This window comes from Mobula hypostoma, chromosome X1, assembly GCF_963921235.1.
Source record: "Mobula hypostoma chromosome X1, sMobHyp1.1, whole genome shotgun sequence".
In the NCBI taxonomy this organism is placed as follows: Eukaryota; Metazoa; Chordata; class Chondrichthyes; order Myliobatiformes; family Myliobatidae; genus Mobula; species Mobula hypostoma.
Genome location: NC_086128.1, coordinates 48969259 through 48996846, shown reverse-complemented (window position 1 = coordinate 48996846; position 27588 = coordinate 48969259). Strand labels below are relative to the sequence as shown.

General features: G+C 42.0%; 1 protein-coding gene across 1 annotated transcript in view; it reads right to left on the bottom strand.

The window, feature by feature from the left end:
- Window positions 1-7966, bottom strand: part of asb16 (ankyrin repeat and SOCS box containing 16) — a 45004-nt gene extending 37038 nt beyond the window's left edge. The window contains exon 1 of the mRNA XM_063038087.1: window positions 7593-7966. Coding sequence (XP_062894157.1) covers window positions 7593-7890 — 298 coding nt within the window. The 5' untranslated portion in view covers window positions 7891-7966. The remainder of the gene's footprint in view (window positions 1-7592) is intronic.
- Between the last annotated feature and the right edge of the window lie 19622 nt (window positions 7967-27588).

Genomic DNA, 27588 nt, shown 5'->3' with positions numbered 1-27588 from the left:
CTTATAAGTGACTTATATAACCATATAATAATTACAGCACGAAAACAGGCCATCTCTGCCCTTCTAGTCCGTGCTGAACGCTACTCTCACCTAGTCCCACCGACCTGCACTCAGCCCATAACCCGCCATTCCTTTCCTGTCCATATACCTATCCAATTTTTCTTTAAATGATAATATCAAACTTGCCTCTACCACTTCTACTGGAAGCTCGTTCAACACTTACTTCAAGCTCCTCTGATAATTGACTTATCACTATATTCATGCGAGGAAAATATGCGCTGTGTGTTTAATATTAAATTTGTTAGATAAACGCTTTTAGAAACGAAATTGAGTGTATTACCCACTTATCACCTATATTCCGGTCGTGATTAACACCCCCACCCCTCTGAACAGAATCACCAAAAACAATTTCCGGGGGGGGGGGGAAAAAAAAATCCGCAGTACACGCATGCGCACTGGTGCCCGCGCAAGGCATCATGGTCATTGTAGTCTTTCTCTGGGTAAACAATGTATTTGACTGCTACACACATCAAAGTTGCTGGTGAACGCAGCAGGCCAGGCAGCATCTCTAGGAAGAGGTACAGTCAACATTTCGGGCCGAGACCCTTCGTCAGGACTAACTGAAGGAAGAGCTAGTAAGAGATTTGAAAGTGGGAGGGGGAGGGGGAGATCCAAAATGATAGGAGAAGACAGGAGGGGGAGGGATGGAGCCAAGAGCTGGACAGGTGATTGGCAAAAGGGATATGAGAGGATCATGGGACAGGAGGCCTAGGGAGAAGTGGAGGGGAGCCCAGGGGATGGGCAAGAGGTATATTCAGAGGGACAGAGGGAGAAAAAGGAGAGAGAGAAAAAGAATGTGTGTATATAAATAAATAACGAATGGGGTACAAGGGGGAGATGGGGCATTAGCGAAAGTTTGAGAAGTCAATCTTCATGCCATCAAGTTGGAGGCTACCCAGATGGAATATAAGGTGTTGTTCCTACAAACTTAAGTGTGGCTTCATTTTTACAGTAGAGGAGACCGTGGATAGACATATCAGAATGGGAATGGGGCGTGGAATTAAAATGTGTGGCCACTGGGAGATCCTGCTTTCTCTGGCGGACAGAGCATAGGTGTTCAGCGAAATGATCTCCCAGTCTGCGTCGGGTCTTGCCAATATATAGAAGGCCACATCAGGAGCACCGGACGCAGTATATCACCCCAGCCGACTCACAGGTGAAGTGTTGCCTCGCCTGGAAGGACTGTCTGGGGCCCTGAATGGTGGTAAGGGAGGAAGTGTAAGGGCATGTGTAGCACTTGTTCCGCTCCCCTCCCCCTTTCAAATCTCTTACTATCTCATCTTTCAGTTAGTCCTGACGAAGGGTCTGGGCCTGAAACGTTGACTGTACCTCTTCCTAGAGATGCTGCCTGGCCTGCTGCGTTCACCAGCAACTTTGATGTGTGTTGCTTGAATTTCCAGCATCTGCAGAGTTCCTCATGTTTGCGATTTGACTGCTACTCTTGTCCGTTGGTAACCCCACCCACCCAACCCCGCCCCCCAGTCAGCCAGTCCGCAAGAATATTGTCAATATTAAACAGGTCGGCAGTGCAAAAAAGGTTGGGGACCCTTGCTTTATAGGACACTTGTCAGGCTGCACTAGGAGTATTGCCAACAGTTTTGGGCCGCATATCTCAGAAAGGATGTGTTGTCAATGGATAGAGTCTAGAGGAGATTCACAATGATGATTCTGGGAATAAAAGGGTTAACGTATGAGGAGCGTTTGGCAGCTTTGGACGGAATCTCATTGAAACCCACCAAATGTTGAAAGGACTAGATAAGATGGATGTAGAGAGGATGTTTCCTATGGTAGGGTTATCCAGAACTAGAGGGCATAGCCTCAAGATTGAGGGGCAACCTTTTTAGAACAGGATGAATTTTTTTTAGCCAGAGAGTAGTGAATCTGTGGAATACTCTGCCACAGATTGCAGAGGAGCCCAGTTCATTGTATATTTAAAGCAGAATTTGATTGATGCCCTGACCAATCAGGAAACTAAGGATTTGGCGAGAATGCAGGTGTTTGGGGCTGAGTGGGATCTAGGACCAGCCATGATGGAATGGCAGAGCAGACTCAGTCGGCTAAATGGCCTAATTTTGCTCCAATATCTTATGGTCTTAAATCTGTTCAGACAGATAGTGAGTGCATAGTCAAAAAGGGGACATCAGTAGTCAAAAAAAGACATGATTACTAGACAAGCTGAGGTTTCTGGTGCACAATAACCTTGTGTAAAAAATAAATTGACAAAGGTGCTCTTAAGCTTTCAGATTAAAATTAACAAATGAACTCAGTTACAGAGTTTTGGGAACATGAAGAAACTAATAACTCAATATATAAGAACACAAGAAATAGCAGAAGGATAGGCCATCTAGCCAGTCAAGTCTGTTCCAACAATCAATAAGATCCTGCTAATCTGGCAGTGGACTCAACACCACCTTCTTCCTTAATTATCCTGCTATTTAAAAGTCTAATTAACTGTGTTTAACTATACAGTGCCTTGAAAAAGTATTCACCCCCACAACTATTTTCCACATTTTATTGTCTCAGTTTCTAAGTTTAAAATACAAAGTATATTTAAGTAGAATTTTTGAGCTAATCTACAAAACATTATGTATTGTCAAATCAAAAAAACCCAAAACCTGTCAACAATTTATTAAAAATTAAAAAACCAAAATTGTGAGGCTGAAGTAGTGTTCATCCCCTTTGTAATTACTATGCTAACTTTCCTCAGGGACAATACTGCATATTACCTTACCAACTCACCCAATTTGTTGATGCAGAAAATTGGAGGATCACCTGTTTTTAATGAATTGATAAGAATAAAAGAACCCTCTCTCTAAGGTCCAACAGTGTGGTAGATTTTCAAAAGACCAAACCAAAATGAAGACAAAAGAGCATTCAAGGCAAGTCAGGGAAATGATTATAGAGAAGCACAAATCTGGGGAAAGGTACAAGACCATCTCAAAGGTACCAAACATAAGAGCATAATTAATAGGAGCAGGAGTAGGCCATCTGGCCCATCAAGCTTGCTCCGTCATTCAATAAGATCATGGCTGATCTCACCATGGACTCGTCTCCACCTACCTCCCTTTTCCCCATAACCCTTAATTCCCCTACAATGCAAAAATCAATTCAACCTTGTCTTAACTATATTTACTGAGGTAGCCTCCACTGCTTCAGAGGATTCCACAGATTCACCACTCTTTGGGAAAAGCAGTTCCTCCTCAACTCCATCCTAAATTTACTCCCCCAAATCTTGAGGCTATGTCCCCTAATTCTAGTCTTACCTACCAGTGGAAGCAACTTTCCTGCCTTTATCTTATCTATCCCTTTCATAATTTTATGTGTTTCTATAAGATCTTCTCCCATCCTTCTGAATTCCAGCGTGTACAGTCCCAGGTGACGTAATCTCTCCTCATAGTCTAACCCCCCTCATCTCTAGAATCAACCTGGTGAACTTCCTCTGCACCACCTCCAAAGCCAGTATATTCTTCCTCAAGTAAAGAGACCAGAACTGCACGCAGTACTCAAGATGCAGCCTCACCAGTAACCTGTACAGTTGCAGCATGACCTCCCTGCTCTTAAATTCAATCCCTCTAGCAATGAAAGCCAACACTCCATTTATCTTATTGACAGCCGACTGCACCTGCAAACCAACCTTTTGCAATTCATATACAAGCACTCCTAAGTCCCTCTGCACAGCAGCATGCTGCAATTTTTACTATTTAAATAATAATCTGATCTTCCATTTTTCTTTCCAACATTGAAAACTTCTTCAACCTCACAATTTTGTTTTTTTCTTTCCTTGCATTTACCAACATTGTACTCCATCTGCCAGACCCTTGCCCACTCACTTAACCTATCTATATGTCTCTGCAGACTCCCCGTCTCCTCTGCACAGTTTGTTTTTCCACTCCATTTAGTGTCATCAGCAAGCTTAGATACACTAGGTTCTCTCTTCCAGATCGTTAACATATATAGTGAACAGTTGTGGGCCCAGGACCGACCCATGTGGCACACCGCTCACCACTGATTGCCAATCAGAGAAACGCCCATGTATCCCAACTCTCTGCTTTCTATCAGTTAACCAATCCTCTATCCATGCTAATACACCCCCAACTCTATGCATCCTTATCTTATGGACAAGTCTTGTCTGTGGCACCTTATTGAACGCCTTTTGGAAATACAAGTCAATAACATTCTCCTGTTCCCTGCTATCCACTGTGCTTCTTATATCCTCAAAGAACTCTGGTAAGTTTGTCAAACAGGACCTGCCTTTGCTGAATCCCTACTGCGTCTGCCTGATGGATCCATTTCTTTCCAGATGCTTCACTATTTCATAGGGCTTAGTGTCACACTGCCTAGGTCAGGCTGCCTCTCTAAACTTTGTCACCAGAGGGGAATGGCACTTATAAGAGAGGCTACTGTGACACCAACAGTCACTCTGAGTGAGCTGCAGAAGTCAGTGTCTGCAACTGGAGATGAAGTTCATGGCTCCACAATCTCTAAGGCTTTGCACAAAAAGAGTATTTATGGAAGAGTGGCAAGGAAGAAGCTCTGGCTGGAAAAAAAAACATATCCTTGCCTGTAAAAACTTTGCAAAGTGTGTTGTGTACCATTCAGCTAAGTCTTCTAAATAGACAGTAACAGACTACAACAAACTAAGTGGACCAAACTATACGCATGTTTATTACTTGCAAGGTCATCTGTACATTAAGTCATCTGAAGGTAGCTTCAATCTTACAGCTCAAAAGAAATAATTTTTATACATTTACAGAGTCCAGTCATTCTTCAACTTCATGTCTATGGTCATTCCATCCCTTAATTCCATTCCTGTCTTATCTCACATCCATCTTGAAAGAACCGCATTTGTCTTTAATGAGTCCAATTATCTAAGGCTCCTTCCTCCCACCCCCCCCATCAGCTGTTCTTATTTTCTCTGCTTTCATTCATATAATGTCAAAACACACACTACTATAAATCATATACCTTTGCAAGCTTCTTATAGTAACTACATCACCAAACCAGCAAAGCACTCTGGGATCTCACAGGTTCTATTTTGTCACATTACAAGTTATAAATTCGTAAAGATGTTGGTGTTACAGATATGTTTCCACAAGTATTACTATGAAGATACTGTAAAGATGTGGAAGAAGGTCTTGTAGTCGGATGAGACTAAAGTGAAACTTTTTGGCCTCAACACTGAGTGGCGTAAATCTAATACTGCGAATCAGCCAGGTAACACCATTCCTAAAGTAAAGTATGGAGGTAGCATCATACAAGTATGGGTGCGCTTCAGCAGCAGAGACTGGAAATTGGTCAGGATTGATGAAAAGATGAATGCCACTAAATACAGAAAGATCCTGGCTTAAAAAACCTGCTAGCCTCTGCCAGAAAGCTTAAACCTGGGAGGAAATCCGTCTTTCAGCAGAACAATGACATACAGAAACAATGGAGTGGCTTCAAACGAAGAAACCTGATTGAACATCTCTGGCAAGACCTCAAGATTGCCGTCCACCACAGTTCCCCAATTAACCTGACACAGCTTGAGTAATTTTGCAAGGAGAAATGGGAAAATCTTGTTCGATCACATTGTGCAAAGCTAATAGACTTATCCAAAAAGACTACTGGCTATAATAGTTGCAAGAGGTGGTTCAACTAGGTACTGAGCAAAGTGGGATGAATACTTTTGAACAGCTGACATTTCAGTTTTTGTATATTTAGTTTTTCATGCCATAATTTTCCCTGTTCTTTAGGCTCCACTGTGGGAAAAAAAAGGAACATGTGATTTACAAATAAAAACTTGCAGTTAAATTGATCAAAATCCTTGGTTGTAATACTCATTCATCTAAACAAAGTATTGGCGACTGAATGCTTTTACAAGGCACTGTATTTAATGAGAAATACAAACATTTGTACATTATGATGAGAAATACACAATAGAAGCTGTGGCACGTGGTGCATGTGGAAAGGCATTCAGGACATCACCAACTACAGGACAACATCACCTGCCTGTGCTGGTGATGCCTCCCTCGCAGATGCGTTGAACAACTTCTACACTCGTTTTGAGGTGGAAAATGACGTGGTGGCGAGGAAGACCACCCCTTCTCCAAATGACCAGGTGCTGTGTCTTACTGTGGCTGATGTGAGGAAAACTCTATGCAGGGTCAACCCATGGAAGGCTGCTGGACCAGACAATATTCCTGGCAGAGTGCTCAGAGGATGTGCAGACCAGCTGGCAGATATTCTCACTAACATCTTCAACATCTCCCTGAGCAGCACTGTCATTCCAAAATGCTTCAAGGCCTCCCCCATCATCCCCGTGCCGAAGAAATCTTCAGTGTCCTGCCTCAACGACTACCGTCCCGTTGCTCTTACATCCATCATCAGGAAATGTTTTGAGAGGCTCATCATGAGGCACGAAAAGATCCTGCTGCCCCCCACCCCTCACTGGACCCCTGCAGTTTGTGTATTGTCCCAACCGCTCAACAGACAATGCCATCGCCACCACCCTCCACCTGGCCCTCACCCACCTGGGCAAAAAAGATACGTATGTTCGAATGCTGTTCATAGACTTCCGTTCAGCATTCAACACAATCATTCCTCAGAAACTGATTGGAAAGCTGAGCCTACTGGGCCTGAACACCTGCCTCTGCAACTGGATCCTAGACTTCCTGACTGGGAGACCTCAGTCAGTCCGGATTGGGAGCAGCATCTCCAACACCATCACACTGAGCACGGGGGCCCCCCAGGGCTGTGTGCCCAGTTCACTGCTGTTCACTCTGCATTGTTCATTGTTTAATAGAATCAAACTTATAACTGCCTCCATCCTTATGAAGACTCTCTAGGTACCTTTGTGTTTTGATCCCTCTCCAACATTACTATTGCAGAAAAAGTTTGTTTCTGCTGATGCCACTGGAAAGCAGCACATACAAGTCCTGTTTGACAGTGCATCATTCACTTTCCTTTCACAAATGTTACATCAAAAACAAATAAAACAAATAATATTCAGGGTATGAGAGAATAAATATATCAGTCTAAAGTTTGTGTTTCTGAAGATGCATCTGACCTTACTAAGTTTCTAGCAGGATTATTTACAACAGCATCATTTTAGAAGCATGGCCACAAATATGAAATGAGTTCCTTTAGTTCAATAGCAAACTTCAAAGCATCTTTTTTTAAGTTACTGGGAAGAAGGCTGAACAAAATTCTCTCCTCTAACCATTTGGGAGGTAAGGTTATCAAGGAAATGAATACAACTGTACAATAATCCCAGATGGTGAAATTTATTAAATATCTTTGTAACCAATGAGGAGAGAATTCCAGAGAACAGGAGGGAGGGAAATGCAAAATTCAAGTCCCAGAGGCAACACCAAAAGGAAAGGGATGTGTTCTATTATAAAGAGGAAGGATGTAGAGGAATGCCCCAGTCCCTCAACCCAATTAAAGAGAAGAGCAAAATAAAATATTATAAAGTTCTACAGTGAGGCATGGAACTACCCTAGTCTGACACTATCGTGAGAATGCTAATATGGATGATGCAATAATATTCATACCCAATTCTGCTGACCAGTTGAGTTCATGACTGGCTGTCTCTATGACCGTATTGACAGAATCCTTGCTCTGGAAGATGCTTCTGATCTTGTCCAAATCCCCACTCAACAGAGCGTCGTGTACAGAAGTATCACTGGAGAACTGGGGCTGTGTTCTTGCTTCTCCAAATGCTCTTAGACGGACAGCAGTCGCTTGCCTTGGCCAGAACAAACCTCTTCTTCTGTCCTCAATATCCTGCAATTCTCTCCGTAACCTCAGCGATCGGAGTGTCGAGGAAGCAGCAAATGTATCCCTAAACATGGTGCAAGTGCAGTCACTGTGACAATTCTCATATCTTGAAGCGGATTACTTACAGATGATCTGTACTGCCGCAGTCGACAAAAATCAACGTTTAGTCATGATTCCAAATAATTTAGAAACATGATCACAAGACAAGAGCTATGCACTGAACTTTGCTAGCAAGTGGTGCTAGGATATAAACAGATCATGAGCGTAGCTGTAAATACTGCAGTGTCAATTTCATGCTTTTAATATGGATAGAATAATCTGAGGTACAGGCAACAATAACATGTTCTCGAAGAAACCTGAAGCATATATTATTTTACCTACACATGACATTGAGTTAATAAACTCACGTGCAATTGGAAAACTAATCACCTTCCTATATATACTTAATAGTAATTTTACTTATCTAGATTAAATCACATACTGAAACAAGCACTCAAAATTTCAGCTGTATGTGTATCTCTGATAAAAAGGTTAATGTATCAATGAATTCCAGCTGTAGCTTTTCTCCATTGCTTGCCTGTTCTTACACACAATACTTCATATTTAAGTGTTTTAGGATGTTTGAATGGTGTCATAAAGCATTAAGAAAATAAGATACTTTCTATGTAATCCAAAAAGAAGATAATTATCAGGTTGGTGCTGAAATTATCCATGTTTAACAAGTTTTGATACATAGAAATTAAAGACAAATTTTTGAAATAAGTTTCCATTATTTATCGCAAGTGAATAAATTATATCTTCTTAATTTCAGTACATTATATTTGAGGAACAACAGTTTTATAGAAGATTATGAAATAGTTTGTTTACAAGCTATGACTTTTGTCAGATAAAAATTGATTTGAGCTCAATATCCTTTCTAAAGCCATAACTTTTCAAAATGTGTTATTGATAGATATGGCTTATAATAAATAACAATTTGCAATAAACCAATGTGGAGTTACAGAAAATTACTTTACTGAATATTGGAGTAATACTACTCCCAGAATACTCTTATGAAATGCAGCTAGTAAGTCATCATCCATAAGGCATATTCCAATTCAGTGAAAAGTCAACAGGCCAGAAGGTTCCATCCACATTGGGTCTCTGTACTGTTCTTGTAGAGACAGCATTTGGATTGAGGTCTTCGTGTCTCTGACCAAGGTTTGAAGGAAAACAGTGAGGTCTACTTAAACTGTTTACCTCTTGCCTGCAAGAGTTTTTGTGCATGGTTATTTATTGAGAACATGAATTGCAACTGTGCAGCCCACAAAAATCAAATAGTTTGCAGCACTATCTATTGGTCCTTAGAGTGAGACTGAAGACTGCCAGCATAAGTCACCAAAGATAAATAAGCAGAAAATAAATTTGATAAAGACACTCAAATTAAATTCAAAATAATTACGTAAGTCTTCTTTAACATACACCCAGTTGCTAAGTCCTCAGATTTCCCATATCCCTTGAGATAGCTCTTTGCAACAGTCTGTCAAAACATTCCAACACGACAGCAAGTAATTTGACTCTGTCTTGGCCTAATGCCTGCAGCAAACCTCCGGGCAAGTAACACAAACTAAAAAGGAGAAACTTAAGGCAAGCTTACCATTTCAAATGATGAACAAGGATATGCACCTTTTTTTTAAATTGGCCAACTTTCATAAATCCACAATATCACTGCAAGATCCCTTCAGAAGATCCCGTGGTAACCATCCTTTGCTCCTTTTTCATTTAGCTCAATAACTCTTGAGCTCTAGAATGCAGTTATATGCCAAACATTTTATTTCAACATTGTGGCTGTACCAGAAAGCAGATCGAACACCAGGTACTACCTCACTTTCTGACTCTTCAGACTCTTCACCCACACCAAGGCTCATTGGGTGAGTGTTGGAACAACATCCAAGAGGTTCAACACCATTCCATGAGGCACTGCAACTACAGACCATCAGAATGATACATTACTTTTTCCAAAGTTCAAAGTAAATTTATAAGTATGTACGTGTTACCCAAGATTAATTTTCTTGCAGGCATTTGCAGTAGAACAAAGAAATACAATAATGAAAAGACTATATACAAAAATGGACCGATAACCAATGTGCAAAAGACTAAGTATGCAAATACACAAAAAAACTCTGACAAGTAAATAAAAATCATAGTCCAACAAATTATATTATGACCAATCCATTATTACAGATAGGACAATTCATAATAACTGTCTGGAGCTAATATTACATGATAAATAAGAACAACTTACTTAATAGATATAGTCATTCCAAACACACACAAGATACAGAAACAAGAAAAGTGAAAACACCAGAAATATGCTGAATTATAAAGAGGAAATTGAAAGACTATGGAACATGAACAGGGTTTACATTGTCCCAATAGTAATATCTACAACTAGTATTGTCTCAAAGTCACTACACAATAGCATTAAACAATTAGGCCTACACTGCAATATTTATGTAAATCTCCAGAAAGCCACAATACTAAACACCACTAGAATAGTCTGAAAGTTACCCGCAATTGAGAAATGAGCTGAGTAAAGATACAAATAAAAATAAATAAATAGTAAATAAATAATACAGAGAACGTGAGTTGAAGAGTCCTTGAAAGTGAGTCCATAGGTTGTGGAATCAGTTCAGTGTTGAGGTGAGTGAAGTTATCCACTGCAATCTCACTACCAGCATATACCTCAATATCACAAGCAAGGGGATGAACCCTGATTAAAAGAGAAGTGTATAATGCCAGTCTTTACTAGACTGGCATCTCTTTTTTTTTGGTATCCTAGACATACCTAAAACTGAGATGCCAGTCTAGTAAAGCTGCAGCACAGGACTATTAGTACGCAAAAAATAAAAACACAGCTTTGAGGCTCAGCATGGAAGGGTAAAGACAGGCTGTACGGTAGCTATAGGGGACTCAGTAATTAGGGGGACAGACAGGAGAGTCTGTGGCCGCAAAAGAGACACTAGGTTGGTGTGTTGCCTCCCGGTAGCTAGGGTCCAGGATGTATTGGAGCGGCTGCAAAATATTCTTAAGGGGGGTTGGGGGGAGCAGCTGGAGGTCGTGGTGCATTTTGGCACCAACAACATGGGCAGAAAAAGGGAAGAGGTCCTACACGGTGAGTATATAGAGTTAGGAAAGAGGCTGAAGAGAAGGACCTCCAAGGTAGTAATCTCTAAATTACTCCCAGAGCTAAGGGCTAGTGCAGGTAGGAATGGGGTGACAGCATGGATAAACAAGTAGCTGTGGAGATGGTGCAGGGGACAGTTCTTGGATCATTGGAACCTTTTCTGGGGAAGGGGTGACCTGTACAAGAGAGACGGGTTGCACCTCAATTGGAGGGGAATAAATATCCTGGCCAGGAAGTTTGCTAATGCTGCTTGAAAGAGTTTAAACTAGATTTACAGGGGGCTGGGAACCGGAGCACCAGGTCAGTAAGGGAAGGCTCAGACCAGAAGGTGGATGTCAGGGAAAGCATTGAAAGGCAATATCAAAATAACAGGTATGATGGGTCAGATAGTTTGAAGTGTGTGTATTTTAATGTTAGGAGTATTATAGGTAAAGGTGATGAATTTAGAGCATGGGTCAGTACTTGGAACTACGATGTTGTGGCTGTTACTGAAACTTGGTTGAGAGAGAGGAGCAGGAATGGATGATTCATGCACTAGGTTTTTGAAGTTTTAGAAAAGACAGGGGCAGCACAATATCATAGTGGTTAGCACAATGCTTTACAGTATCAGCGACCCAGGTTCAATTCCCACTGTTGCTTGTAAGGAGTTTGTACGTTCTCCTCATGTCCATGTGGGTTTCCTCCACATACTTCAGTTTCCTCCCACAGTCCAAAGATGTACCGGTTAATAGGGTAATTGATCATTGAAAATTGTTCCATGATTAGGTTAGGATTAAATCAGGGGATTGCTGAAAGCACAGCTCAAAGGGCCTATTCTGCACCATCTCAATAAATTAAAAAAAATAGAGGTGGTTAAAACAAAAAATAAGGTGGGGGTTGGGGGGAAGTTGCACTATTAACCAGGGGCAATAACACAGCTGCACACAGGGGAGGCATAATGGACAGTTCAAACACTGAGCCCATTTGGGTAGAACTCAGGAACAGGAAGGGTGTAATCACTCTGATGGGATTGTACTGCAGACCCCGCCAATAACCACCAGGACATTGAGGAACAGATATGGAATCAGATTGAGGAAATGTGTAAAAATAATAGGGTTGTTGCATGGTGGATTTCAATTTCCCTAATATAAACTGGAGCCTTCTTGGTGGAAGGGTTTTGGATGGGGCTGAATTTGTAAATTGTATCCAGGAGGGTGTTTTAAATCAACATATGGACAGTCCAATGAGAGGAGGGCCTGTACTGGACCTGGTGTTGGGTAGTGAGCCTGGCCAGGTGACTGACCTTTCAGTGGGTGAGCAGTTAGGGAACAGTGACGACAACTCCTTATCTTTCAGGATAGCTATAGATAAGGATAGGAATAGTCCTTGTGGGAGAGTTTTATATTGAAGTAGGGCAAATCAAGAGGGCATTAGGTAGGAACTAAGAACACCTTATTTCTGGCAAGTCCACATCGAACATGTAGAAGGTGTTTAAAGATCAATTGCACAGTGTACAGGAAAACTCTGTTCCTGTTGGAAGGAAGGACAGCAATAGAAAGATAAAAGAACCTCAGTCGTCCAGAGAGGTGATGAATTTAGTCAAGAAGAAAAAAAAGTATGTAAAGCTTCGGAAGTTAGGATCAAATAGAGAACATGAAGAGTATAAAAAGCCAGAAAAGAACTAATAAAGGGAATTAGGAAAGCCAGGAGGGACCTTGGCACCTCGGCAAGTAGGAAAAAGGCTCTTAAGGCATTTTATACATATATCAAGAACAAGAGGATAACTAGAAAGAGGGTGGGGGGGGCGGTGGGCGGACATTTTCTTGAATGTAGGGAATGTGAGCGTGGTACTTAATGGGTACTTTGCTTCAGTATTTACCCCAGGAAAAGGACATGGAGGATCAGGAGATCAGTGCTGAGTGCATAAATATGTTAGGGCATTTAGAGGTCAAGGAGGTCAAGGTGTTGGGCCTCTTAAGGACTATTACGGTGGATAAGTTCCCTGATCCTGATGAGATTTACCCCAGGTTATTGAAGGGGGCAAAAGACGAGATTGCTGAGGCCTTGACCAGTACTTTCATGACCTTTGTAAGTACAAGTGAGTCCTGGAGGACTGACAAGTGGCTAATGTTATACCTCTTAGAAGGGAACAAGAGAAAATCCTGGGAACTAGAGTCTCATGTCAGTTGTAGGGAAATTGCTGGAGAAAATTCTCAGGGATAGAATATATGAGCATTTGTAAGAAATCAATTTACTTATTTGGGTGTAGCAATTACTCGGAATTATAAATTCCTTTTTAAAGAAGTTTTTTTTCACACTTTTGAATTATGTTAAGAAGGCACGATCAAATTGGTCACCCCTCTCTTTATCGTTGATTGGCCGAATTAATTCTATTAAAATGAATATTTTGCTTAAATTTTTATATCTATTTCAGGCCATACCTGTTTTTATTCCTAAATCCTTTTTTGATTCTCTGGATTCTATATCTTCTTAAATATGGAAAAATAAAATTTCTCAATTAAATAAAGTTCATCTTCAAAAAGCTAAAAATAATGGAGGTTTAGCCTTACCCAGTTTTAGGTTTTATTACTGGGCAGTCAATATATGGAATCTTATGTTTTGGTTATATTATATTAATCGAGAGGACTGTCCGGTCTGGGTTTCTTTCAAAGCTAATTCTGTTAATAAATTTTCTGTCATTTCTCTTCTCGGATCCTCAATTCCTTTATCTTTAAGTAATTTAACTGATAATTTTGTAGTTAAACACACTTCGAGGATTTGGGTACAATTTAGAAAATACTTTGGTTTATTGAATCTTTCACTTTCAAGACCCATTTTCTAACTTTTTTTTAAACCTTCTATGACTGATGTAGTTTTTAAAGAGTGGAATAGATTAAATATTAAATGTTTTCAGGATTTGTTTGTTGGAGATAGTCTCTCTTCGTTTGAACAACTGTCAGCTAAGTATAGCCTACCCAAAACCCACTTTTTTCGATATTTACAAATTAGAGACTTTTTGCGTTCTCAAGTACATTTCCTAAAAGACCAGATAAGAATTTACTTGATACAATTTTTAATTTGAAACTCTTCCATAATGGATCTATATCTAATATTTATGGTATGTTGTTGGGAATGAGAAATATTCCTTTAGACAAAATTAAAAATCTCTGGGAATGAGATTTACAGATTCCAATTTCTGAGGAAACTTGGAATGAAATTTTTAAATTGGTTAATACCTCATCGTTATGTGCCTGTCATTCCCTTCTTCAATTTGAAGTGGTTCATAGGGCCCATATGACTAAAGATAAGCTGTCTTGTTTTTATTCAGATATATCTCCTTATTGTGACAGATGTAACAATGGAGAAGCTTCACTAATTCATATGTTTTGGACATGTCCGAGTCTTGAAAAGTATTGGAAGGAAGTATTCCAAACATTTTTGGTGCTTTTTAAAGTAAATTTTAAACCTAATCCTTTGACTGCCTTATTCGGTATTGTTGGAGGAAAAGATATTATTTTGGAGACATCTGATTTGCACATTTTGGCTTTTATTTCTCTTATAGCCAGGAGGGCGATCTTGTTTAGGTGGAAGGATGTTGCTCCGCCTACTCATGCTCAATGGTTAAATGATGCTATGTCATGCTTAAATTTAGAGAAGGTTCGTTGTTCAATTTCTGAATCAAGGCAAGACTTTCTAACATTGTGGGTACCATTTTTGAATTATTTTCAGAAACTTTGGTTCATTATTAAGTACGGATGTTCGCTAATAATATGTTTTACTATATGATAAGGATTGTTTTCTTTTTTTCTTTCTTTACCAGTTTTTTTTTGGTAGTGGCCTTAGATTTTTTTGTATAATAAAATTATGATTTTTCAATATTACAATTCAATTTCATTTACATGAATATAGGGTTTTGAGACTATAAGTGTGGAGGCAGCAGGCATGAACTTTCAATTGCGGCGCCTGCTGTTGATCTCGGCGGCTCCAACACCTCAGGACATATTCAAAACCCGGACTCCAGCAACGACCATGGACACCTTCACAGCGATTGCGCAACCACCAACTGCGACTCCAGCCTTGAACTCCAGGCCGGGTCTTTATGTGCTGCTGTTGTGACTCCCGTCTCCCCTTCCCCCACCAAAACTCCGCAGCCCCGTCTTCCTCAGATCCCACTGTCAACTCCTGGGCCCTCAGAGGCTCCATCTTCCTCTCACCCCAACCCTCCCCTCTCCACTGACACCCCCAGCCTCCCCCCTCCCCCCTCTGATCCCAGCTCTCATCCGTGCCGGGTCTTTACCATCCCCTCCGACCTTCAACTGTCGGAGGCAGAACGCTCTGTCCTCAGTTAGGGCCTCACGTTTGTCCCCCTTCGCCCACACCTCAGCGAGTTCCGTGTTCGCCATGATGCGGAACTTTTCTTCTGCCGTCTCCGTCTCCGAGCCTACTTCTTCGGCAAAGACTCTTCCACCCCCACCGATGACCCCTTCTCCCATCTTCAACCCTCCTCTTCTTCATGGACACCCAACCTTCCTCTTCTTCATGGACACCCCGCTCTGGTCTTCTGCCTGCTCTGCATCTCTTTATCGCTAATTGCCGACGGGACATCAACCGTCTCGACTTCACTCGCACCTTGTCCCCATTCCAACCTCACTCCTTCGGAACGCTCTGCTCTCCACTCCCTCCACACTAATCCTAACCTTATTATTAAACCCGCCGATAAAGGGGGTGCTGTTGTAGTCTGGCGTACTGACCTCTACCTTGCCGAGGCACAGCGACAACTCGCGGATACCTCCTCTTATTTACCCCTCGATCGTGACCCCACTAAGGAGCACCAGGCCATTGTCTCCCACACTATCAACGACTTTATCCGCTCAGGGGATCTCCCATCCACTGCTACCAACCTTATAGTTCCCACACCCCGCACTTCCCGTTTCTACCTCCTACCCAAGATCCACAAACCTGCCTGTCCTGGCCGACCTATTGTCTCAGCTTGCTCCTGCCCCACCGAACTCGTTTCTGCATACCTCGACACTGTTTTATCACCCCTTGTTCAATCCCTTCCGACCTATGTTCGTGACACTTCTCATGCTCTTAAACTTTTCGATGATTTTAAGTTCCCTGGCCCCCACCGCTTTATTTTCACCATGGATGTCCAGTCCCTATATACTTCCATCCCCCATCAGGAAGGTCTCAAAGCTCTACGCTTCTTTTTGGATTCCAGACCTAATCAGTTCCCCTCTACCACCACTCTGCTCCGTCTAGCAGAATTGGTCCTTACTCTTAATAATTTCTCCTTTTGCTCCTCCCATTTCCTCCAAACTAAAGGTGTAGCTATGGGCACCCGTATGGGTCCTAGCTATGCCTGCCTTTTTGTTGGGTTTGTGGAACAATCTATGTTCCGTGCCTCTTCTGGTATCTGTCCTCCACTTTTCCTTCGCTACATCAACGACTGCATTGGCGCTGCTTCCTGCACGCATGCAGAACTCGTTGACTTTATTAACTTTGCCTCCAACTTTCACCCTGCCCTCAAGTTTACCTGGTCCATTTCCGACACCTCCCTCCCCTTTCTAGATCTTTCTGTCTCTGTCTCTGGAGACAGCTTATCCACTGATGTCTACTATAAGCCTACTGACTCTCACAGCTATCTGGACTATTCCTCTTCTCACCCTGTCTCTTGCAAAAACGCCATCCCCTTCTCGCAATTCCTCCGTCTCCGCCGCATCTGCTCTCAGGATGAGGCTTTTCATTCTAGGACGAGGGAGATGTCTTCATTTTTTAAAGAAAGGGGCTTCCCTTCCTCCACTATCAACTCTGCTCTTAAACGCATCTCCCCCATTTCATGTACATCTGCTCTCACTCCATCCTCCCACCACCCCACTAGGAATAGGGTTCCCCTGGTCCTCACCTACCACCCCACCAGCCTCCGGGTCCAACATATTATTCTCCGTAACTTCCGCCACCTCCAACGGGATCCCACCACTAAGCATATCTTTCCCTCCCCCCCTCTCTCTGCATTCCGCAGGGATCGCTCCCTACACAACTCCCTTGTCCATTCGTCCCCCCCATCCCTCCCCACTGATCTCCCTCCTGGCACTTATCCGTGTAAGCGGAACAAGTGCTACACATGCCCTTACACTTCCTCCCTTACCACCATTCAGGGCCCCAAACAGTCCTTCCAGGTGAGGCATCACTTCACCTGTGAGTCGACTGGGGTGATATACTGCGTCCGGTGCTCCCGATGTGGCCTTTTATATATTGGTGAGACCCGACGCAGACTGGGAGACTGCTTCGCTGAACATCTACGCTCTGTCCGCCAGAGAAAGCAGGATCTCCCAGTGGCCACACATTTTAATTCCACATCCCATTCCCATTCTGACATGTCTATCCACGGCCTCCTCTACTGTAAAGATGAAGCCACACTCAGGTTGGAGGAACAACACCTTATATTCCGTATGGGTAGCCTCCAACCTGATGGCATGAACATTGACTTCTCTAACTTCCGCTAGGCCCCACCTCCCCCTCGTACCCCATCTGTTACTCCTTTTTATGCACACATTCTTTCTCTCACTCTCCTTTTTCTCCCTCTGTCCCTCTGAATATACCTCTTGCCCATCCTCTGGGTCACCCCCCCCCCGTCTTTCTTCCCGGACCTCCTGTCCCATGATCCTCTCGTATCCCCTTCTGCCTATCACCTGTCCAGCTCTTGGCTCCATCCCTCCCCCTCCTGTCTTCTCCTATCATTTTGGATCTCCCCCTCCCCCTCCAGCTTTCAAATCCCTTACTCACTCTTCCTTCAGTTAGTCCTGACGAAGGGTCTCGGCCTGAAACGTCGACTGCGCCTCTTCCTATAGATGCTGCCTGGCCTGCTGCGTTCACCAGCAACTTTGATGTGTATTGTAATAGATATATATTATATATCCTACTGTTGTATTCTTTTATGTAAGAAATCAATAAAAATATTGAAAAAGAAAATAATATATGAGCATTTGGAAACCCATGGCCTTACTCATGAGAGCAAGGATGGCTTTGTGCATGGTTGCTCTCATGCCTTACCAACTTGATTGAGTATTTGGACAAGGTGACAAGAGAGATTGATGAGGGTAAAGTAGTGGATGTTGTCTGTACGGATTTTAGTAAGGCATTTGACAAAGTCCCTCGTGGGAGGCTAATCCAGAAGATTAAGGTGCATTGGGGGTCTGTAACGAATTGGCTGTTTGGATTCAAAACTGGTTTGCACATAAAAGTCAGAGGGTAGTGGTTGAAGGGAATTATTTGAGCTGGAAGTCTGTAATTAGTGGTGTTCTGTAGGGATCAGTGCTGGGACCTCTGCTGTTTGTGATGTATATAAATTACCTGGATGAAAATATAGATTGATGCGCTTGTAAGTTCGTGGATGATACCAAGATTGGTGGCTTGTGGATAGCGTAAAAGACTGGCAAAGAATACAGCACGAAATAGATCAGTTGCAGGTATGGGCAGAGAAATGGCAGATGGAGCTTAACCCAGATAAATGAGGTGCTCTACCTTGGTAGGGCAAATGCAGGGAGACAGTACACTGTTAAGGGAAAGATCCTTAACAGTGTTGCTAAACAGGGAGTTCTTGGGATCTAAGTTCATAGCTCCTTGAAAGTGGCTATGCGTTTCAAAGGTACATTTAATGTCAGAGAAATGTATGCAATATACATCCTGAAATTCTTTTTCTTCGCAAACATCACGAAAACAGAGGAGCGCCCCAAAGAATGACAGTTAAATGTTAGAACCCCAAAGCCCCTCCCAACTCCCCCCTCCCACACACAAACAGCAGCAAGGCAATGACCCTCCACCCCACCCCCACCAGCAAAAAAGCCGCGGCACCTCCCACCGAGCACTCAAGCGTGCAGCAAAGCATCAATAAAGACACAGACTTTCAGTACCCCAAAGACTACTCATTCATCCTGTAGTTTACAAACCACAGGCTCTCTCTCTCTCTCCCTAATAAGGGAAAAAGAGGTATCCGCATGCCAATAGGGTGGTTAATGAGGCTTATGGAATGTTTGCTTTTATTAATCGAGGTAGGCCACACCCTGGAGTATTGCATAGTTCTGGTTGCCTCATTATAGGAAGGATGTTGAGTCTTTGGAGAGGGTGCAGAAGAGGTTCACCAGGATGCTGCCTGGCTTAGAGGGCACGTGCTATCATGAGAGGCTGGACAAACTTGGAATGTTTTCTTTGGAGCAGTGGAAGCTGAGAAGAGATCTGATAGAGGTTTATAAAATTATGAGAGGCATAGATTAGACAGGGAGTATCTGTTTCCTAAGTAGAAATATCTAATACCAGAGGCATGTGTTGAACTCAGATTATTTTTACTCAGAGAGTGGTGGATGCCCAGAATGTGCTGCCTGGTATGGTGGTAGAGGCAAATACTTTAGATACTTTTAAATGCTGTTTCGATAGGCACATGAATGTGAAGATGGAGGTATATGGACATTGTGTGGGAAGGAGGGATTAGTTTTTGGGTGTTTTTGATTTACTTTCTAGCTGGTTCAGCACATTGTGGGCTAAAGGACCTGTTCCTGTGTTGTACTGTCTTGTGTTCTATGTTCTATATATAACAGACAGCACTAAGCTGTTTCACAACCAATGTTAGTTCTGCAGTCCTAACATATCTAGTTGTGAATGGTGGTAGACAATTAAACAGTTAACGGGAAGCAGATGTTCCAGGGACGTTCCCATGCCCAACAACAGAGTGGCCCAACATGTGATTCTAAAGAAAAGCTGTAATAGTCTTAGCCATGTCAGCAGAAGTGCCAAATAGATGATACACCCCAGGAAACAACAAGGAACATTGTTGACAGTAAAGGCTAACAGACCAGATGACCTCTACTGTAGTAAAGAGCTACAGAGCTGCACTCCAGAACTAGTGAATTCTTTAGTGAAGCTGCTCCAATACAGCTACAACATTGGCAGCTACTGGACAATGTGGAATGTTGCCCAGGTACGTCCTTTACATGAAAATCAAAACAAATCCAAACTGCCTAATTACTTACTGCCCAGTCAGATTACTCTCAATCCAAGAGATAAAAGCCATTGTTGGTAGTGCTATCAAATAACAGTTGCTCACTATTAAATTACTCGGCAATGCTCAGCTCCAGGCCTCAGTCCAAATAAGACCAAAGAGCTGAATTTGAGAAGTAAAGTGCCCTTGACATCAAAACATTTGGCTGAGGTGACTCAGGCATGCCGGTAAAACTGAAGTCAATGGGCATCAAAGGATACATACATTGGAGGCATACCTTACATAATGAAAAATTATTGTGGTTATCGGAGGTCACCGTGGCGGGAGTTCCTCAGTATAGTGTCCTACCTCACCAATGACCTTCCTTCTATCTTAAGGTCAGAACTGGGGATGCTTACTGAAGAATGCAGAGCATCCAGTTCCATTTGCAACTGTTCAACAAATAAAGCAGCCTGTACCTGTATGTGGCTAGACCTAGACAACATAGCAGCCTCTTCATTAGGTACAGGAGTGGAACCCGGTATGGTCTTCTGCTGCTGTAGCCCATCCACTTCAAGTTCCAACATGTCATATATTCAACGATGCTCTTCTGCACAACAATGATGTAACATGTAGTTATTTGAATTACTATCTCTTTTCTGTGAACTTGAACCAGTCCGACCATTCTCCTCTGACTTCCCTCATTAACAAGAACTGCTGCTCACTGGATGTTTTTTGTTTTTCCACACATTCTCTGTAATCTCGAGACTGTTGTGTGTGAAAATCCTAGGAGATTAGCAGTTTCTTAGACTATCCCTTCTGGCACCAACAATTATTCCACGGTCAGTTACTTAGATCACATTTCTTCCCCATTCAGATGTTTGGTCTGAACAACTACTGAACCTCTTGACCATGTCTGCATGCTTTTATGCATCCAGTTGCTCCTACATGATCAACTGATTAGATTTGTATTAACGAGCAGATGTACAGATGTACCTAATAAAGTGGCCATCGAGTGCACATTGTTAAATGGCAAGCAATATTCACATCGCTTAAGTGCCAGGCAATAGCTAACTAACCAATAACATTTAATATTCAATGTCAGACTGGCAGCAAGTTTTTTTTGCTGTTTGCGTGATTTGTTCTTTTTTGCACGTTGGGTGTTTGATGTTTTCATTGAACAGGTTCCATGATGTTTCTTTGTTTCAGGGCTGTCAGTGGGAAGAAGAATTTCAGGGTTGTATACTTTTGATAATAAATGTATTAAAAGATTCAAAGTACATCACCAATACAGGCCCTTTTGCCCAACTCACCTACACTAACTAAGGTGCCTTCATGATCTAGTCCCATTTGGTTCATATCCTGCTGAACCACTCCATGAAATGGTCCAAATGTTATGTATTTTTTTAAACTTTGTAATTGTACCTGTGTCCACCTTTTTGCATAGCAGCTTGTTCCACATTCCCACCCTGTTTGAAAATCTGCCCCTCAAGCCCCTTCAAATCATTTCCCTCTCAATTTAAACTAATTTCCTCCTGCTTTAGACTCTGCTACCATGGGGAATTGTGACCATCCACCTTATCAATGCTGCTCATGATTTTATAACCCTCTAGAAAGGTCTCTGCTCAGCCTTCTTTGCTCTAGGGGCAAACAGTCCCAGCCTATCAAATTTCTCCTTTTCACTCAAATCCTCTCATCCTAGCTACATCCCTGTTAATCTTTTCTGCACATACTCTAACGTACTCACATCTTTGCAAGGATATGGACATCATTTGAATATGAACCAGAACTTCACACAGTATTGCAAGTGCTGTTTCACCAGCATCTGTACAGCTGTAACACGAAGTCCCGTCCCAACTCTTGTACTCAGTGTCATTATTTGTCACCTCATCTACTCATCTTTTTGAGGTGGTGGATGGAGATACATCTACCAAAAGAGATGGAAGGTGCTCCTTCTCTCTGCTAGCCTGCAGGTCACCCTTGGGCAAGGTGTAGCACCTGCTTAGTCCCCTGCTCATGGTCACATGAAGCCTGGGAGCAGGTATTGGTTGGTTGTACGAGCACCTGGTGATATGCTTATTTGCCCACTGATGGCAGGTAATCTCTGAAGAGTATTGATACTGGCTAGGGTCACCCATCTTGTAAAGACACTACCCAGAAGGTGGCAATAGCAAACCACTTCCGCAGAAAAATTTGCCAAGAACAATCATGGCCACCCATAACATATAACATGGCACATAAAGAACAAACAGACCCATATTACCACTTAGAAGGAACTATGTGCTTGTACTCCTAGGTCTCTTTGTTCCATATATTCAAGGTCCTCTCATTCACTGTGCATATCTTTCCCTGATTTAACTTCCTACTTGGCCATGACAGTAACATCACCAAGTAAACCACCATCAATACACATGGGGTTGGGGATAGAGGGGACTGGTCACTATTGGCAAATACAGCTGCATTAGCACCTGAAAACTATGGCTGCAAAAATCAGAGGCTGGCTTTTTTTTTGTAGCAAGTGACTCACCCCTTGACACTCTAGATCCTTACTACCATATACCAAGCAGAAATCGGCTGCACAAAGGAATATTTTCCACTTGCCTGGATGAATGCTCAACAAGCTTGAGACAATTGAGGACAAATTAACCCATATGATTGGCACCTCAACAACCACCCTAAATATCGATTCCCTTCACAATGGTGTGTGTGATGTACAAATGTACTGCAGTTATTTGCAAGCACTTCTTTGATTCCACTTCTCAAACCTTTGATGTCTATCACCAAGATGTAGGTACATTGTAACGTTACCACCCTGACATGGAAATATTTCATCAAATCTTTATCATTGTTATTCTAAATCCTGGTTCGCCTTGTCCAGCAGCATTGTGGGAGTACATGCATCAGCAGTGCAAGAAGATGGCTCACAACAACCTCACCACATAAGAGTCATAGATTTGTAGAGCACAAAAACAGGTTCTTCAGCTCACCATATCCATGTTGAATTTTCTGCCTATCCATACTAATCCTATTTTCTTGCATTAGGTCTGTACCCTTCTATGCCTTGCCCATTCAAGTGATAGTCTAAATGCTTCATAAACATTGTGATTGTATCTGATTCCACACACCTCCTCTGGCAGTGAGTTCCAGATATCAATCACTATCTGTGTAAAAAAAAGCTCCAAAACTCCTTCCTCTCACCTTAAACATATGCCCTCTTGCTTTTGATATCACTACCATGAATAAAAGATTCTGACCACTTAACCTATTTATGCCTCTCCTATTTATATACCTCTATCAGATCATTCCTCAGCCTTAGGCTCCAAGGAAAATAAATCCAGTCTATCCAACCTCTTTCCATAGCTAGTGTCTCCAATCCAATCTCCACTGCACTTATTTCAGTGCCACCACATCCTTCCTATAGTGTGGTGACCAGAACAGCACACAATACTCTAGCGGCAGTCTAACCACTGTTTTGTAAAGTTGCAACATAACTTTACTCTATGACCCCAAGGCGGCAAACATCTCTGATGCCTTCATCAAAATATCTACCTGTGCTGCCACTATCAGAGTAGCAAGGCTTTGAACCACAAGGTCCCTCCATTCATCAACATTCCTTAGCACCTTTCCATTTACTGTACATACCTACTCCTATTTTACTTGTTTAAATCATTACTTTGCATTTATAAGTACAACAAATGGCCTTGCCAAACTGGATTTAAAAAAATGATTAGAATGAATATCACATAGCATTGCCTTAACACTGGTATCGACATCTGTTTTCTCTAATTCATTGTAGTTGCAGTCTGTACTATCTATATGATATTACTACGACTTAAAACAAGGAATTTTGTTTCTAATTTCAAAATGAAGGAGGAATAACCAAGTCAGGGACTGAGTAAGTGAACCTGCACTGCAATCATTCATCATTGCCATTACTTTCTCTTGGACACCTTCATCAGATGGATACTTAAAAGAAAGCACTACCACCAGGTAAAATATAGATGGCAAGTAATGCTGGTGCTGGAATTACCACATTACTCAAGAATAGTGTCTTAAAGTGAAACAACAAAACTGCAGATGCTGGAAACAGAAAATGCTGGAACACTCAGCAGGTCATGCAGCATCTGCCAAAAGATAAACCAATAACCTTTTCAAGTGCAGGTCACATTGCTCGAACTAGGAAAGAGAGACAGACCAATTAATTTTCAATAAGAGAAAAGGTGAAGGAGCAATGGGTGGAACAAAAGGAATATCTCTGAGATGCAAGTGTAATATAACATATAGACGGTGCAGCACAACACAAGGCCTTTGGCTCACAAAGTTATGACCCTTTTAACGTACTTCAAGATCAATCCAATGCTTCCTTGCAGCATAGTTCTCCATTTTTCTTTCATCCAGGTGCCTCTCTAACAATCCCTTAAAAGTGTGAATGTGTCTGCTTCTATCACCACCCATGGCAGTGCCTACCAAGCACCCACTACTGTCAGAAAAACCTACCTGACACCACTCCTTCATAGCAATCACCTTAAAATTATGCCATTTCGGCCCTGGCTGTCCACTCTATCAGTGCCTCTTATCATCTTGTACACCTCTATCAAATCACCTATTATCCTCCTTCATTACTAAGAGAAATGCCCTAAAAAAGTGAAGCAAAGTATTCGTTAAGGACCTCCCCACTTCCTCCGACTTCCTCTTTTACCCCTGATGGAGCCAACTCATTCTAGTCATCCTCCTGTTCTTATGAGTTAATAGGACAGTTACAATCACACAAGTTTTTTGTCGGTCTAGTATGTTCTAAGTAGCAATGTTGTGAGGACAATGCCCACCAGACCTGCCTATATCAACAGAATAAAAAAAAATCTAAGCCAATGATGACAGGCAGAAATGTCCCTTTTTAAATAGGCAGAAAGAAAAAGTAAGTTACCCAAAAGTGGAGAATTCAACATTAGCCAGAAGGCTGCAACATGCACAGATGGAATATTGTTGTTCCTCAAGCTGGGATCAGGGTAGGGGGTCACAGGTACAAAGTTTAGAGTGGGACTGTGATCTTGAATTATGTGGCGGAGTTCAAGATCACACCTGCCAATACTGGTGCTTCCAACACTTGCAAAAAAAACTTGATTCTATAAAAAATTTCAGATTCTTAAAGACACTTCAAAACTCCTAAAACCAGTTTAAGTATTTTGAAAGTATCATCATATTGGTAAATTGAGAAATATGGTAGCCAATTTATGAACAAACAAACATTGAAACTGGTTATCAACTGGTTAAACAATACTGTTTTAGGACATAAATTACCCCAAACATCCGGAAAGCTCGAAGAATCATTTACATTCAGCTGTGGGGGTCGACACTCACTCAGTTTAATGTATCACCCCAATCCACAATATAGCTTAGATTAAGTGTTCATATCTCAGGGAGGAGCCTTGAAAGTACAACAGAAGGAAGCACTACCACTCAGCCACTTTAAGAAGTGTGGATGAAAAACAAAAATAGCATTTTGGACATGATAAGTAAACAAACTGATTTAAAACCCAATTAGATCACCTTTGAAGAGAGATACTGGAATTTATACCTACCCATCCTGCAGTCTTTGCAAACAATACATACATGTAGCAAGCTTTGGAAGTTGGAACATGGTACTTGAAGAGACATGACATCAGGGCTATCAGCTTCAAACAGGATGGTAGGATTAGAATGTGTACTTTGTTTTGGCTGACAAATATAATGGGCCAAAAATGGCCTCATTCTCTATTGGAAGTTTTCTCTGACAGTGATACTTCATATCATACTGTGTTCATAGAGGATTCCTCGGTGTACATTAAATGTAACGGTTTGACTTCAATATTTATTCTTAAGTTTTGTAGAAATTCCCCCCCCAGCTAGAATCTTATTTATGGTTCTTCACTTTTAACAGAATAGAACTGAAAGTTACATGTGAAAATAATGGAGTTGTTGGCTTGGAATAATGGAAGACATTTACTTAAGCTGTCAGTCCTCATTTGGAGAATCAGTATCAGATAACAATATTTATAGCTATTAAGGGAATCAAGAGACACAAAGTTAATGCAGAAACATGGCACTATGATAAAAGATTAGCATGACCTTAAGACCATAGGTCATATGGAGCAGAATTAGGCCATTTGGTCCATCAAATCTGCTCCACCATTCCATCATAGCTGACGTACATATTACCTCTTTCAATCCCATTCTCCTGCCTTCTCCCTGTAATCTTTGACACCCTGACTAATCAAGAACCTATCCATCTCTGCTTCAAATGACTTGGCCTCCACAGCCATCTGTAGCAATGAATTCCACAAATTCATCACCCTCTGGCTAATGAAATTCTTCATCTGTTCTGGACATCCCTCTATTCTGAAGCCTTGCCCTCTGGTCCTAGACAACCACTATGGGAATCATCTCCACATCCACTCCATAAGACATAGGAGCAGAATTAGGCCATTCAGCCCATCACGTCTGCTCTACTATACCATCATGGTTGATCCTGGATCCCACTCAACCTCATACACCTGTCTTCTCACCATAACTTTTGATGGCCTGACCAATCAGGAAACTATCAATGGCTGCTTTAAACATACCAACGGTCTTAGCATCCACAGCTGTCTGAGGCAGAGCATTCCAGAGATTTACTAACCTCTGGCTAAAAAAAAAATTGGTTCTTACCTCTTTTCTAAAGGGTTGCTCCTCAATTTTGAGGCTGTGTCCTCTAGTTATAGACAATAGGTGCAGGAGTAGGCCATTCAGCCCTTCGAGCCAGCACCACCATTCACTGTGATCATGGCTGATCATCCACAATCAGTACCCCATTCCTGCCTTCTCCCCATATCCCTTGACTCTGCTATCTTTAGTCATAGTCATAGTCATACTTTATTGATCCTGGGGGAAATTGGTTTTTGTTATAGTTGCACCATAAATAATTAAATAGTAATAAAACCATAAATAGTTAAATAGTAATATGTAAATTATGCCAGGAAATAAATCCAGGACCAGTCTATTGGCTCAGGGTGTCTGACCCTCCAAGGGAGGAGTTGTAAAGTTTGATAGCCACAGGCAGGAATGACTTCCTATGACGCTCTGTGTTGCATCTCGGTGGAATGAGTCTCTGGCTGAATGCACTCCTGTATCCAACCAGTACATTATGTAGTGGATGGGAGACATTGTCCACGATGGCTTGCAACTTGGACAGCATCCTCTTTTCAGACACCACCGTGAGAGAGTCCAGTTCCATCCTCACAACATCACTGGCCTTACAAATGAGTTTGTTGATTCTGTTGGTGTCTGCTACCCTCAGCCTGCTGCCCCAGCACACAACAGCAAACATGATCTCACTGGCCACCACAGACTTGTAGACCATCCTCAGCATTATCCGGCAGATGTTAAAGGACCTCAGTCTCCTCAGGAAATAGAGACAGCTCTGACCCTTCTTGTAGACAGCCTCAGTGTTCTTTGACCAGTCCAGTTTATTGTCAATTCGTATCCCCAGGTATTTGTAATCCTCCACCATGTCCACACTGACCCCCTGGATGGAAACAGGGGTCACCGGTACCTTAGCTCTCCTCAGGTCTACCACCAGCTCCTTGGTCTTTTTCACATTAAGCTGCAGATAATTCTGCTCACACCATGTGACCAA